This window comes from Manis pentadactyla, chromosome 1 (genome assembly GCF_030020395.1).
Source record: "Manis pentadactyla isolate mManPen7 chromosome 1, mManPen7.hap1, whole genome shotgun sequence".
NCBI lineage: Eukaryota > Metazoa > Chordata > Mammalia > Pholidota > Manidae > Manis > Manis pentadactyla.
In genome coordinates, this window is record NC_080019.1 from 189,428,423 (window position 1) to 189,444,093 (window position 15,671).

Genomic DNA, 15,671 nt, shown 5'->3' on the forward strand with positions numbered 1-15,671 from the left:
TTCAGAAGGGAAAGGAAGCCAGTGCCTCAACAAGAATGTTCAGTGCCAGAGAATGGGTGATGGTGCAAGATGGTTTTCTGAATGGAGATTAGAAAAGCTCTCAGGGAGCCACAGAAACAGGCTTGGGGAACTTTGAAAAAGCCTAAAGAATCACTGGTTGAATATACTGTATTCCAAGCATATAAGTAAATGTGTACTGAAATTTTTAAGTTTAGTACTGATAATCCTTACCTTAAAAATAAAAAAAAGGAAAGATGGCAGCGTGAGAGGAGAGACAGAGTCTTCCTCCTAAAACTGGATACAATTAGAAAATTTAATTGGCGCAACTAATCCTGAGAGAGCAACAGGAAAGGACGCGTCAGACTGCACACACCTGGAGAAAAGAACACACCTCAGCGAACTGGGGCAACGTACCAGAACTGTGGCTCCGCGGGACTCGAGCCCCTCCCCCACCCCAGCTCACCGGTGGGAGGAAGACAAACGGAGCAGGGAGGGAGCAGAAGGCTTGGGACTGCTGAATACCTAGCTCCGGAGATCTGTGCTGGGAGCACAAACCTACATTTCATGGTGCTTTCATGAGATTCGCATGACTACTGGTTTGGAAAGTTAATACAGGCAGAGTTCCTGGGGAGACTGGGATTCCAGCTGCTTGTGGAAAGCAGGGATCCATATCTGGCTGCTCTGGGACAAAAACTTATACCTGTGTGCCCGGCCCACTGGCTCAGGCAGTGGAGACAGGCACAGGAGCCAGGAGGCGGGGAACAGCTCTTTCCTACCCCCAGTACCGCTCCCCTGCGACCCCTGACATTGCTTCAGGGGCTCAGCAGCTCCAGAATAGAGCTTCTGGACACTAGAGGGCACCATATACAAACATGAAACACCAAAGGAACCTTGTTCAGAGTAAAATTGTTAATACAACTCCCGAGAAAGATTTAAATGATATGGACCTCATGACTCTTCCTGAAAGGGAGTTGAAAATAAAAATCATCAACACCCTAATGGAGGTACGGAAAGACATCCAAGAACTCAGGAATGAATTCAGGTCAGAGATCCAATCGTTAAAGAACACAATGGAGGGTATTAAAAGCAAGTTGGATACAGTGGAGGAGACAATAAATGAAATAGAAACTGGAGAAGAGGAATACAAAGAAGCTGAGGCACAGAGAGAAAAAATGATCTCTAAAAATGAAAGAATATTGAGAGAACTGTGTGACCAATCCAAGAGGAACAATATTCGCATTATAGGGATACCAGAAGAAGAAGAAGAGAGAGAAAGGGATAGAAAGTGTCTTTGAGGAGGTAGTTGCTGAAAACTTCCCCAATCTGGGGAAGGACATAGTCTGTCAGGCCATGGAGATCCACAGATCCCCCTACACAAGGGACCCAAGGAAGACAACACCAAGACACATAGTAATTAAAATGGGAAAGATCAAGGATAAGGACAGACTGTTAAAAGCAGCCAGAGGCAGATATAAGATCAGATACAAAGGAAAGCCCATTAGACTAACAACAGACTTCTCAGCAGAAACCTTACAGGCCAGAAGGGAGTGGCATGGTGTATTAAATGCCATGGAGCAGAAGGGCCTGGAACCAAGATTACTTTATCCAGCAAGATTGTCATTTAAATTTGAAGGAGGGATTAAACAATTTCCAGATAAGCAAAAGCTGAACAGTTTACCTCCCACAAACCATCTCTGCAGTCTACTTTGGAGGGACTGCTATAGATGGAAGTGTTCCGAGGGTTGGATAGCTGTCACCAGAGGTAGTAAAATCATGGTAGGGAGGGTGGAGCAGCTGATTGTGAGGCAAATGCAAAATTAAATAGACTATCCCCAAAGCCAATCAAGGGATAGAGGAAAAGTATAGAATCTGATACCTAATATATAAAGAATGAAGGAGGAAGAAAAAGGAGGAGAAATCGAAAAGAACCTTTAGATTGTGTTTATAACAGCATACTAAGTGTGTTAAGTTAGACTCTTAGATAGTAAGGAAAGTAACCTGGAATCTTTGGTAACTACGAATCTAAAGCCTGAAATGGCAATAAGTACATACCTATCGATAATCACCCTAAATATAAATGGACTGAATGCACCAATCAAAAGACATAGAGTCACTGAATGGATAAAAAAACAAAACCTATCTATATGCTGCTTAAAAGAGACTCACGTCAAACCCAAAGACATGCACAGACTAAAAGTCAAAGGATAGAAAAAGATATTTCATGCAAACAATAGGGAGAAAAAAGCAGGAGTTGCAGTACTAGTATCAGACAAAATAGACTTCAAAACAAAGAAAGTAACAAGAGATAAAGAAGGACACTACATAATGATAAAGGGCTCAGTCCAACAAGAGGATATAACCATTCTAAATATATATGCACCCAACACAGGAGCACCAGCATATGTGAAACAAATACTGACAGAACTAAAGGAGGAAATAGACTGCAATGCATTCATTTTAGGAGACTTCAACACACCATTCACTCCAAAGGACAGATCCACCAGACAGAAAATAAGTAAGGACACAGAGGCACTGAACAACACACTAGAACAGATGGACCTAATAGACATCTATAGAACTCTACACCCAAAAGCAACAGGATACACATTCTTCTCGAGTGCACATGGAACATTCTCCAGAATAGACCACATACTAGGCCACAAAAAGAGCCTCAGTAAATTAAAAAAGATTGAAATCCTACCAACTAACTTTTCAGACCACAGAGGTATAAAACTAGAAATAAATTGTACCAAGAAAGCAAAAAGGCTCACAAACACATGGAGGCTTAACAGCATGCTTCTAAATAGTCAATGGATCAATGACCAAATTAAAATGGAGATCCAGCAATATATGCAAATAAATGACAACAACAACAACACAAAGCTCCAACTTCTGTGGGACGCAGAGAAAGCAGTCTAAAGAGAAAAGTATATAGCAATCCAGGCATATTTAAAGAAGGAAGAACAAACCCAAATGAATAGTCTAACATCACAGTTATCAAAATTGGAAAAAGAAGAACAAATGAGGCCTAAAGTCAGCAGAAGGAGTGACATAATAACAATCAGAGAAGAAATAAACAAAATTGAGAATAAAACAATAGAAAACATCAATGAAACCAAGAACTGGTTCTTTGAGAAAATAAACAAACTGGATAAGCCTCTAGCCAGACTTATTAAGAGAAAAAGAGAATCAACACACATCAACAGAATCAGAAATGAGAAAGGAAACATCACGACACACCCAACAGAAATACCAAGAATTATTAGAGACTACTATGAAAACCTATATGCTAACAAGCTGGAAAACCTAGAAGAAATGGACAACTTCCTAGAAAAATACAACCTTCCAAGACTGACCAAGGAAGAAACACAAAATCTAAACAAACCAATTACCAGCAAAGAAATTGAAGCAGTAATAAAAAAACTACCCAAGAAAAAAAACCCCGGGCCAGATGGATTTACCTCGGAATTTTATCAGACATACAGAGAAGATATAATACCCATTCTCCTTAAAGTTTTCCAAAAAATAGAAGAGGAGGGAATACTCCCAAACTCATTCTATGAAGCCAACATCACCCTAATACCAAAACCAGGCAAAGACCCCACCAAAAAAGAAAATTACAGACCAATATCCCTGATGAACGTAGATGCAAAAATACTCAATAAACTATTAGCAAACCGAATTCAAAAATATATCAAAAGGATCATACACCACGACCAAGTGGGATTCATCCCAGGGATGCAAGGATGGTAAGACATTCGAAAATCCATCAACATCATCCACCACATCAACAAAAAGAAAGACAAAAACCACATGATCATCTCCATAGATGCTGAAAAAGCATTCGATAAAATTCAACATCCATTCATGATAAAAACTCTCAGCAAAATGGGTATAGAGGGCAAGTACCTCAACATAATAAAGGCCATTATGATAAACCCACAGCTGACATCATACTGAACAGTGAGAAGCTGAAAGCTTTTCCTCTGCGATCGGGAACAAGACAGGGATGCCCACTCTCCCCACTGTTATTTGACATAGTACTAGAAGTACTAGCCGTGGCAATTAAGACAAAACAAAGAAATACAAGGAATCCAGATTGGTAAAGAAGAAGTTAAACTGTCACTATTTGCAGATGACATGATATTGTACATAAAAAACCCTAAAGACTCCACTCCAAAACTACTAGAACTGATATCGGAATACAGCAAAGTTGCAGGATACAAAATTAACACACAGAAATCTGTGGCTTTCCTATACACTAACAATGAGCCAATAGAAAGAGAAATTAGGAAAACAATTCCATTCACAATTGCATCAAAAAGAATAAAATACCTAGGAATAAACCTAAACAAAGAAGTGAAAGACCTATACCCTGAAAACTATAAGACACTCTTAAGAGAAATTAAAGAGGTCACTAACAAATGGAAACTCATCCCATGCTCTTGGCTAGGAAGAATTAATATTGTCAAAATGACCATCCTGCCCAAAGCAATATACAGATTTGATGCAATCCCTATCAAATTACCAACAACATCCTTCAACGAACTGGAACAAATATTTTAAAAATTCATATGGAAACACCAAAGACCCCAAATAGCCAAAGCAATCCTGAGAAAGAAGAATAAAGTGGTGGGTATCTCACTCCCCAACTTCAAGCTCTACTACAAAGACATAGTAATCAAGACAATTTGGTACTGGCGCAAGAACAGAGCCACAGACCAGTGGAACAGATTAGAGACTCCAGACATTAACCCAAACATATATGGTCAATTAATATTCGATAAAGGAGCCATGGACATACAATGGGGAAATGACAGTCTCTTCAACAGATGGTGCTGGCAAAACTGGACAGCTCCATGTAAGAGACTGAAACTGGATCACTGTCTAACCCCATACACAAAAGTAAATTCAAAATGGATCAAAGACCTGAATGTAAGTCATGAAACCATAAAATTCTTAGAAAAAAACATAGGAAAAAATCTCTTGGACATAAACGAGTGACTTCTTCATGAATATATCTCCCCGGGCAAGAAAAACAAAAGCAAAAATGAACAAGTGGGACTATATCAAGCTGAAAAGCTTCTGTACAGCAAAGGACACCATCAATAGAATGAAAAGGTACCCTACAGTATGGGAGAATATATGCGTAAATGACACACCCGATAAAGGCTTAACATCCAAAATATATAAAGAGCTCACACACCTCAACAAATAAAAAGCAAATAATCCAATTAAAAAATGGGCAGCAGAGCTGAACAGACACTTCTCCAAAGAAGAAATTCAGATGGCCAACAGACACATGAAAAGATGCTCCACATCGCTAGTTATCAGAGAAATGCAAATTAAAACCACAATGAGATATCACCTCACACCAGTAAGGATGGCCACCATCCAAAAGACAAACAACAACAAATATTGGCGAGGTTGCAGAGAAAGGGGGACCCTCCTGCACTGTTGGTGGGAATGTAAATTAGTTCAACCATTGTGGAAAGCAGTATGGAGGTTCCTCAAAATGCTCAAAATAGAAATACCATTTGACCCAGGAATTCCACTTCTAGGAATTTACCCTAAGGATGCAGCACTCCAGTTTGAAAAAGACAGATGCACCCCTATGTTTATCACAGCACTATTTACAATAGCCAGGAAATGGAAGCAACGTAAGTGTCCATCAGTAGATGAATGGATAAAGAAGATGTTGTACATATACACAATGGAATATTATTCAGCCATAAGAAGAAAACAAATCCTACCATTTGCAACAACATGGATGGAGCTAGAGGGTATTATGCTCAGTGAAATAAGCCAAGCGGAGAAAAACAAATACCAAATGATTTCACTCATCTGTGGAGTATAAGAACAAAAGAAAAACTGAAGGAACAGAACAGTAGCAGAATCACAGAACCTAAGAATGGACTAACAGTTACCAAAGGGAAAGACACTGGGGAGAATGGGAGGGTAGGGAGGCATAAGGGCAGGGAAGAAGAAAGGAGGTATTATGATTAGCATGTATAATGTCGGGTGTGGGGGAAAGGGGAGGGCTGCTCAACACAGAGAAGAGAAGTAGTGATTCTACCACGTCTTGCTATGCTGATGGACAGTGACTGTAATGGGGTTTGTCAGGGGCCTTGGGGTAGGGGAGAGCCTAGTAAACATAATGTTCTTCAAAAAAATAAAAATAAGTTAATTAATTATTTTAACAAATTAATTAATTAATTTAAAAAATGTACTTTTGCATTTCACCAGATACACATCAAAAGAACTTTTTTCTTTTTAGGGTATGCAGTATAAAGATTATACCCAAAGTGAGAGAAACTTAGGTGAGTGTGAGTACATTGGTATTTTATAATTTGTTGAAAGACTATCATGGAAGTTCATCCATTCATATCGGCCTAACAGATTTAGATATCTTTTAAAAATTTATTCGTATTATTCTTTTTCATCAGAAACCAAAACCTTTATTTGTTAAAGTAGTTTTAGCTAACACTTAAATATTCTTAACATCTAACAGGTTAAAATATTTCATCTACTAATTTCTTACCTTTCCATATCCATATTTACCTTTTCCTTATTAACAGTGTTGATTTATTCCAAACGAGGCACAAAATATCAATTTAAAGCTTTTTTTTTTTTAATTCAGAATTTGACATCTGCAACATGTGGTGTAGTAAACCAATTTCTTTCCTGCGAGATTATTGTGATGCTATTAAAATATACATCTTCTGGCCACTTCTGTTTCAACGACAACACAGTTCTGTAATATCACGGTTGCACCCCTGTGTGGAGGCCAGGTAAATTACTATGTTACTCATTTTCTATGAACAGTAGTAAACATATTGCCTAGTACTGAGGAATGCCAAGTACAGTGGAAGGCTATGTATGTCTCATTCTTGTATCCTGTTCATCTTCACTCTTGGTTAATAGGTGGAAAAAGTTAATACTTGGAATTTGGATATGAATGAAAAATCATTTGTAAGGGAAAGGAAGTGCTAACATTACAATGAATGAAACTCTGAAGAGCTTTAGATGGTAGATTTAAAGCTGAGTAAGGAAAATTAATGTGCTTGTTTATAAATGTAAGCATTGTAGTACAAAAGAGGAACAAGTATAGTATTTTGTCCACTTAAAGAACTTATTGTTTCCTTGAGTGAAGGAACAGCTTATTTTTTTCTCAAGTAGTTTAAATTGAGGTATAATATACAGTTAAGTGTAAAGTTCAGTGAATTTTTATATGTGAAAACCTAATCTTTTAAAAAATAAATTTGTCTTTAAGCAATTCTAATGCTTCTGAGATAAGTTTGAAAAAATTACAACATCTTGAGTTGATGGAAGATATTGTGGATTTGGCAAAGAAAGTTGCGGTAAGTGGTGGAATGTGTTTTCCATCCCCTCTATTTAAAGAATATAAATACTTGGATGGTGTCAGGCCCATATTACTAATTTGTAGTGGTTAACAGGTAGTAGTTTCAGTTTTGGTTAATCTGACGCTGCTGTCCATGAAGAATCTTTGCTGTGTATTTGAGAGATCAAGTAGATGGCTTTTTTCTTGGTTCTGACATAACATGATGAGAACCAGGGCTGCTCTTTGTCCTTAAAGATACAAATAGGAATTTGTCACAAATGAAAGTGTGCTCCTGGTTCACAGAAACCTGTGTCACAAGTTCTGAAAGTGATGAGTTCTATCTTAAAACCTAAAGTTACTGTCAGCACAACAAATGCTTTTTCTTTGGGGTAAACTTTATCCTTTATTGAGGAGGTGTCCTTGTGCTGTACTGATTTTTTTTTTTTTACTAGAAAGCCATTTGAAAATTTTTCTTATTTTAGTTGATAAGGAGTCAAGAGTTTTTCTTGGTATTATTCTGATTGCAAACTTAAATTCAGAAAGTTCATTCTGATGTTTATTTCCTGCTGATAATCCTTTGCAGTAACATATTAGCCAGTGAACTTTTATAAAAAATCCAGTGTAACAAACTTAAAATCCATGTCTAAAAGTTATACTAAATCATTTCATGATTAGAACCCAATGTAAGACTACTTCTGAATTCTTACTTTAGGGTCCTTAAGACCTAAATGGGGCTTGAAAGTGCTTGTGGGCTACTATGTACGTAAGAGTAGTATTCCTAGAATGTAGGATTTTTGTCCACCAAAAAATTCAAGTATAATTGATTGAATAAGGGAAAAACTGTGTTTTGTTCTTTTTGTTTGTTTTACAGAATGATTCATTCTTTATTGGAGGCTTATTGAGAATTGGTTATAAAATAGAAAATGTAAGTGTTAACAGTGGGAGCCCAGCACAACCACTGTGAATAAATAGCAGTCGTCTCATGGCTCATTGCCCCACATATTGGGTCCACATAGTCAGTGTTTGGTAGTGTTTGGTGATACTGATCTCTGTATTTTGCTTAAGCAATTCCTTATTTTGAGGATTTGCATCGGTATAATTTTGAGCTTCTTTTACAAGTTGATTATTTTTTCTATTTTAGATTATTTATCTGGTATATGTTCTCCCAGTGAAATTATTAGGCCTCTGACATGAACATTTTTTGATATGTAATAGCTAGATAATCTCCAAATATAATGATGAATCAGTGTTGAATGCTAATGGTAACATAAACATCTAAACATCTATGTGTTTCCCTTATGCCTGTCACCAGCATTGATAACTACACTATTTAACTTCTGAAGTCATTTCAGACACTAGAAACACAAGTAACATTTCTGTGAACTGTTCATGAACATCATTGTACCTAGTGCTCATTTGCTCATCTTCACTCTTCTCTGTTACCTCCTTATTCTCTTTGCCATGGACCATTTAAAATACACAATCCCTTTGGTGAACCTTAATCTATACTTTTAACTTTGAGGTAAGGATGGAAGTCCTAGTTTAGATGAGATCTGAGACCCCTTGTTCACCTCATATTATTACATTTTCCTGATGCCCTGGGTAATGCAGTTTTCCTGGCTAGGCTGTAGACCTCAACTTCCAGGTCTGTGATCACTGAAGCAGCATTCTGAACTCTGAGGGGCCCTGAGGTTACCTGAAGAGGTGACATATGTGAGTCTATGGTATCTATTAACTTATGTGTTGGGGACCAGCTATTTTAGGTCGAGTGCTAGAGTAATCAAAATATGAGATTGTATAAGTTTTGTATTAAGAATCTAAAATACTGCATAAAATAAATTTATAATATCATGTGTAAATTTAGAATTAATACCCAAATTACTTTCTTCATCCCCGTTTTTAAAACAGAAAATCTTGGCAATGGAAGAAGCTTTGAATTGGGTGAAATACACAGGCGATGTAACAATTCTACCTAAATTAGGAGCAGTTGACAACTGTTGGCCTATGTTAAGTATTTTCTTTACTGAATGTAAGTATAAATGCTTTAATTGTTTAAATTAAAAAACCTGACTTAGTTTCTAAAGGTATTGGGAAAATGGAATGTCTAGTTATGTGATTACTTAGGATTAAAAAAATTTTTCCTTTTGTGAGAGAAAAGCCTGAATAAGAGAACTTCAACCCTGTAGTTAGTTTTATTCTGCATTTCCTGTCTTTTAATGATTTCTGTGATGTTATATTTTTAAAAATCCTACCAAACAGATGTCATAACTTATTATATGTGATACCCAAAGAAAGAGACCACAACTGGGGCACATGTATTCTCATTCATAAGAGAAATAAGTAACGAGCTATGGTTAGAATTTTCATTTCTTTGATGAATCTGTTATTCTTACTAGTGATGAAACTGCCTTATATGTTTTCTTACTTTGTAAAATATTCTTCCCTAAAGCATTTATGTTAGCAGTGTTTTTATAGTACAGTTACAGGAATCATGAAACAGGAAATATTTGGCTCTTTAGCTGATAATGACTGATAATTTGCCATCTCCACTAAGGAGAGAATTTTGTACTGTTGACCTAAGTGTTAGAAACTAAGCTTAAACACAAAGACAGGTTTTTCTGATAGGTTTATTAGGTACTGGGTTATACTACATCAACAGAGGTGGTTCTTCTAGTTGTTCTGGAGGCCTTTAATTCTAGGCTAGATTTAATGGTAGAAGTAGAGGACCAATATCTTATATTGAGCATCGATGTGGGCTTGTTTCTGACTCTCCTTTTCTGTTCTCTCTTCTTTATCATAGCACTGCAAGGTAACTGCTAGTGGCCCTATTTTAGAAATGACCTATTTTAGGTCAAAATGTCCCTACTTGAGGCTTTGAGATGTCAAGTGATATTTCTGTAGTCTAGTAAGAAGTAGAACCTAGATGAGAAGTCAGGTCTCTCTGATCTCAAAGCTCAGGTTTTCACCTGATTATCTTATTCTGTCTCTTAGTATTACTTTATTTGGTGACCTTCCCAAATCCTTTCTTGAATCTTAAATTTTAGGTACTCCTTTCACCCTGGATACGAATGTCTTTGGCTAGAGCTATAACTATAGTTTGGTTGTAATAAAATTACTATTTGCCATTAAAAAAATTTTCTTTCTAGAACAGCTTAAAATACAGAAAAAGAGATCTGGTAAACCTTTAACGCAAATTTTGGTTATTACTTACTGCATTTTAATTAGTTTATTAAATTTTTATAAGAATAGTGTTTCAAATGTCTCATTTTAACATTTCATTTATGAGAGTCAAATGTTGAATTAAGACATTTTAAATTCTTTATTTCTTACATTGAATACATTTTAGAAAGTAGTTTTCCTGGTTTTTGTTTTCAGATATTTTTATTGAACATTGTGCCAGGTGCACCATAGGTGAACAGTAATGTTTGTTGAATTGACTTGAGTAATTCTGAGGCTTCTTTGAAAGTGTTATGACAGAGCCCCTGTTGTAACTATAATTAGAACAACTATAATAATAAACAAGTGTTTTTTAATGCTAGAAATAAAATTGAGATTAGATTCATAGCAAGCAATGAATCTCATGTTTTCTGAAACATTTTATCAGATGTTTAAAATATATTATTTGATTTATTTGATACTTGTAAAAGATTGCAAGTAACATGTTATTTAGAAAGTATAAAAATGTAATGAACTTTAGGGAATCACCTACCTAACCTAAGAATTAGAATGTTAACAATACCCAATTGTTTTTTTTAAACAAATGTTCTTTCACTCTCTCCTAAAAATAAATTTTAGACAAGTACCACATAACGAAAGTTGTTACAGAAAACTGCAATTTGCTTGAAGAATTTAGAACTCAAAATTGTGCGGAGTGTATAGAGGTGAGAATAAATATTTGCTTGTATGTATATTATAAGATTTGATTGTTAGAACTTCTAACCCTCAGAGGAAGTTCAATAAAAGTGCTAAAAGAACTACTATAAAAATCAGTAATGTGTTTGAGGGGAAATTTTAATGAATTTTGATTAGACTTTTTTTAGGAGAGAAAACATCTTAATCAGAATTTTCTAATGTTATGAAAAGATGCTTCACATCACTAATCATCAGGGAAATGCAAATCAAAACCACAATGAGGTATCACCTCCTATCAGTCAGAATGGCCACTATCCAAAAGACAAGAAATAACAAGTGTTGGTGAGGATGTGGAGAAAATGGAATCCTCCTGTACTAGTGGTGGGAATGTAAATTGATGTAGCTACTGTGGAAGCAGTATAGAGGTTCCTCAGAAAACAAAAATAGAAACACCATGTGATCCAGTAATTCCACTTCTAAGTATACACCTAGAGAAAACGAAATCACTAATTTGAAAAGATTTATGCATACCTATGTTTATTGCTATGCTATTTACAATAGCCAAGATATGGAAGCAACCCGAGTGCCCATCAATAGATGAATAGGTAAAGAAGATGTAGTACACATACACAATGGAATATTATTCAGCTATAAAAAAGAAGGAAATCTTGTCATTTGCAACAACTTGGAGGGACATAGAGGGTATTATGCTCAGTGAAATAAGCCAGGTAGAGAAAGACAAATACCATGATTTCACTTATTTGTGGAATATAAAAACAAAAAACAAAAGAAAGCAAAGAAAAACTAACAAAAGAGAAGTAGACTCATAGACACTGAGAAGGGACTGGTACTTACCATGGGGGATGGGTTGGGGTGGGTGGGTGAAATAGGTGAAGGGGATAAAGAGGCACAGAATCTTAATCATAATATAAGTTAGTCATGGGGATGAAAGTACAGCATAGAGAATGTTGTCAATGAATCACTATGTTGAATACTTGAAACTAGTATAATCATGTATATCAACAATACTTCAATAAAATGTAATAGTAAAACAATTTTCTAATGTTACAGATTTTTAAATAATTGAAAATTGACATTTTTTTTAACTTACAGGCTAAAAATTTTTAATTAGTTGGGAAAACATGATTTTATTTGGTAACAGCTTTATTGAGATGTAATTGACATGCCATACAATTCACTCATAGGAAGTAAAATTTTATCTGAAATTTTAAAAAAGTATTTAGGAAAATATTTAATGCTCTGTTACATTCTTTAAGTCATTGGTATGGTCCAGTTTATTTTAACTTAGAAACTTTGAGTACATGAAAAGTTTCAGTTACATCTGTAACACCTGTGATTTCTCTTTGATTTCATTCTTGATAAATTTGTCACCTCTTGGGGGGCAATTAATTTAATTACCATTGCCTGAATGTTACTGACTTATATATTTCTTTTTAGCCACTCTGGTTTATTGAATAATATCACATTTCTAAAGTAAAATTAAAATTCTACCTGCCTCTTGTTTTTCTTCACCATATGTTAGGCTTCATAAGGTTTATTTAAAAGTGGACCTGCCAAGTATGGCACATAAAGGAAAACTGTTAGTAATTATTCATGATGTGATGGTTTTGTTTACTTTTTAATATTCCTTGAACAAAGCTAGCATTGAATACTTAGAGACAGGTTTCTTTAAATATATACACCAAAATATTGGATATTGCATTCTCATTTTTTATATAAATGATCCACAAGTTTGTTTCTGTTATCAAAGATAGAAGCCCAGAACCATTTTTCCTAGATGTTTGGGTTCTCAGTGGTCTTTGCAGTTAATTGATGGGTCTTCTTTCATCTTGGTTTCTCAGCAAGGAGAACTAATGAAAATGAAAGGAAATGAAGAATTTTCCAAAGAAAGATTTGATATAGCTATTATCTATTACACCAGAGCCATTGAATATAGGTAAGAGCAAAATGGAACAGTGAGATCCTTTCTATATGGCAGATCAAATTAGAAAGCCAGTCAAGAGAAATAAAAGCAAGATGAGGATTGGGGGTATCCGCAGCTTGCTGTGCAGAGTAGGTTTTCCCACCCTTAAGCATTAGAGGCATTAGAGATGGCCTGAGTAGATGAACTTAATCAAGTAGTATAACTCAGGGAAGTCAAGCAGAATGGTGATTTTGTTCTGCCCTGCCCCAGTTGCTTTCAAGCTTTCCAACACAGTTATTTGTTCTTTCTTGTTCTCATTTTGTCTTTGACTGATTGCTTCCAAATTATTAGCTGGTCGCAAATGGTTAGTTACTAATACTTAAGATATCACCCATTTAGGGATTTTTGCTAAGATGGAACCTCTACAGGGTAATAGTTAGAATTGTTGAGAAAAATGCATGTGTTCTCTCAACATCATCTTCTCTTTGCTCAGCTGCTGGAATTTTGCAGCATTCTTGCAAGTGTGCCTCACACTTGACTCCTGTGACATCTGAGCTGGGCCACCTATTACAGCAGCCTGCAGAGGGTGCACTGTAGACAGCTACTGTCTTACCTACTTTGCCCATCTCCACGGGAATTGAGTGACTTAACGTGTCACGCCTCATTGGAAAGGCTACTGCTCTTTTCTTCTGAGGAAGAGGTGGAGAAAATGGGAAAATAAGTTCCACTACATAAAATCAGAAAAAACTTAAAAGGACAAAATGATAAGGAAGCAATTTAAATTACTGTTGCGATTTTCAGATTTCCTTTGCTGGGTTCTCTGTCAAAGTGTTACAGTCATTACTTAAGTAACTAATTCTGTCCTTTACAGTTACTTTGTAAAGTACAGCATAATTGTAGTTTGCTAGCTTTTTAATCTTTTGATCCTAACAGTCCAATGAGCTAGGGAGAAAAAGCAGAACATTTTGAATGTAGGCAAGTTTAGCTTGATTTGAACAAAGTTATTTAGTTAGGACGTAAAGGAACTGGAACTTAGCCAGTTAGGACTTCAGATCATATATTCTTTCCGCTCTGCCTCACAGATGTAGAGTTCTGAAAACATTTTTATGCCTTACGTTTTTGGTGTGATTTTGTTTGTTTTTATGTAATGTCCATTACTGACTAAACATTATTTATTTTAAAGACCTGAAAATCACCTTCTTTATGGTAACCGAGCTCTTTGTTTTCTTCGCACTGGACAGTTTAGGTAAGTTGGCTAGAGTACCCAAGTCACTGAACTGTTATGCTAAATACCCATTTTTGAGAAATATTTATCTTTTGCAGGTATGCAAGAAAATCCTTCAGTAGTTCTTTGGCAGAAATAGTCAAATGATTAAGAGGGGCTCTGCAGGCTTTATATATAATAACAATAACATGTTATGCATTACTTTTAAGTATATTACTTATATTATGACATATATTTGTATATAACTCTCACAACACTTTCAGTAGGTAGGTATTGTTCTCCACATTTACATTTGGGGAAACTCATGCCAAGAGGAAGTGGTGATGACAAAATTTGAACACAGATCATCTGATGATGTCAAAATCTGTTTTTATAATATCTATATTACCTCCTTTTGCTCTATTAATTTGTATAGTTCTGGGAGAAGAATTTTTATTTGTTTCCTTTATCGTAGTATAAAAAAACTTAAGTAAATGTCCTTCATAAATGAAAGAAAGAAAAGAAATTTTATGGTTTAACTATCAGAGTGAAATTGTAATTCTTAGTTCCTATGTTAAACTGAGCCTTTTCTTACTAGTTGATAAAGATTGTCAACACTGCACCCTGATTTTGTTGTCACTCAGTTAAAAATATTTAGAACATAAATTATAAGCACTAATATTGAACAGTGTAAACTACTATATTTTATGTACTGTGTTACTGTAAGAAGGGTTAGAGTGGCTTCAAGAATACATCCACTCAAAAGAGGTACAAATTTCCAATTATAAAATAAATAAATCACAGGGTGAAAGTACAGAATAGGGAATTTAATCAATATATTATAATAACTTTGTATGGTGACTGATGGTAACTACACTTACTATGGTGAGCATTTAGTCATGTATATACTTGTCAGATCACTGTACACCTGAAACTAATATAATACTGTATGTCAACTGTACTTCAATTTTTTAAAAAAAGAATACATCCATTCAGTAGAAGAATATTAAAAATAAAAGACAATAAACTAGAAGTCCAAGTTAAAGTCTGGTCCTCAGAATAAAGCTGCATAGGCATAAAGTCCTGTTTAGTTATTAGTTACAATTCATATTTATATCTGATCTTTGTGTTGCCCAAAATAAAACAAGAAAACCTGACAAGTTACATAATCTTCTGTGTTCATGAAGAAAGAGGACACTAGTTGCTTAGGTGAAACAGTTTTCCTGGTGTTTAGTTTTGGGAGAAATTTATATGGCTTATAAGTAATATGACTTGAGTGCTGGAGTAAAGAACCACCTTAGTAACATTCTTGTTCAAAGCAAAATATTCCCTGACAGTGCAGTTTTGGC

The 15,671-nt window shown here is 35.4% G+C and overlaps 1 protein-coding gene across 9 annotated transcripts in view; it reads left to right on the top strand.

Annotated features, from left to right (window-relative positions):
* TTC3 (tetratricopeptide repeat domain 3) overlaps positions 1 to 15,671 on the top strand; it is a 156,252-nt gene that overhangs the window by 12,362 nt on the left and 128,219 nt on the right. For 7 of the 9 annotated variants that reach the window (XR_008998483.1, XM_036899242.2, XM_036899240.2 and 4 more), the window contains 8 exons: positions 6,278 to 6,320; positions 6,641 to 6,791; positions 7,274 to 7,361; positions 8,214 to 8,267; positions 9,251 to 9,371; positions 11,138 to 11,223; positions 13,057 to 13,151; positions 14,302 to 14,364. The exons of the other annotated variants lie outside the window; for them this stretch is intronic. Coding sequence is in view for 6 of the 7 variants with exons in the window: in XM_036899242.2 (XP_036755137.2) it covers positions 6,278 to 6,320; positions 6,641 to 6,791; positions 7,274 to 7,361; positions 8,214 to 8,267; positions 9,251 to 9,371; positions 11,138 to 11,223; positions 13,057 to 13,151; positions 14,302 to 14,364 (701 nt within the window). In the remaining variant the exon portion in view is untranslated. The remainder of the gene's footprint in view (positions 1 to 6,277; positions 6,321 to 6,640; positions 6,792 to 7,273; positions 7,362 to 8,213; positions 8,268 to 9,250; positions 9,372 to 11,137; positions 11,224 to 13,056; positions 13,152 to 14,301; positions 14,365 to 15,671) is intronic. 9 annotated transcript variants of the gene reach the window in all.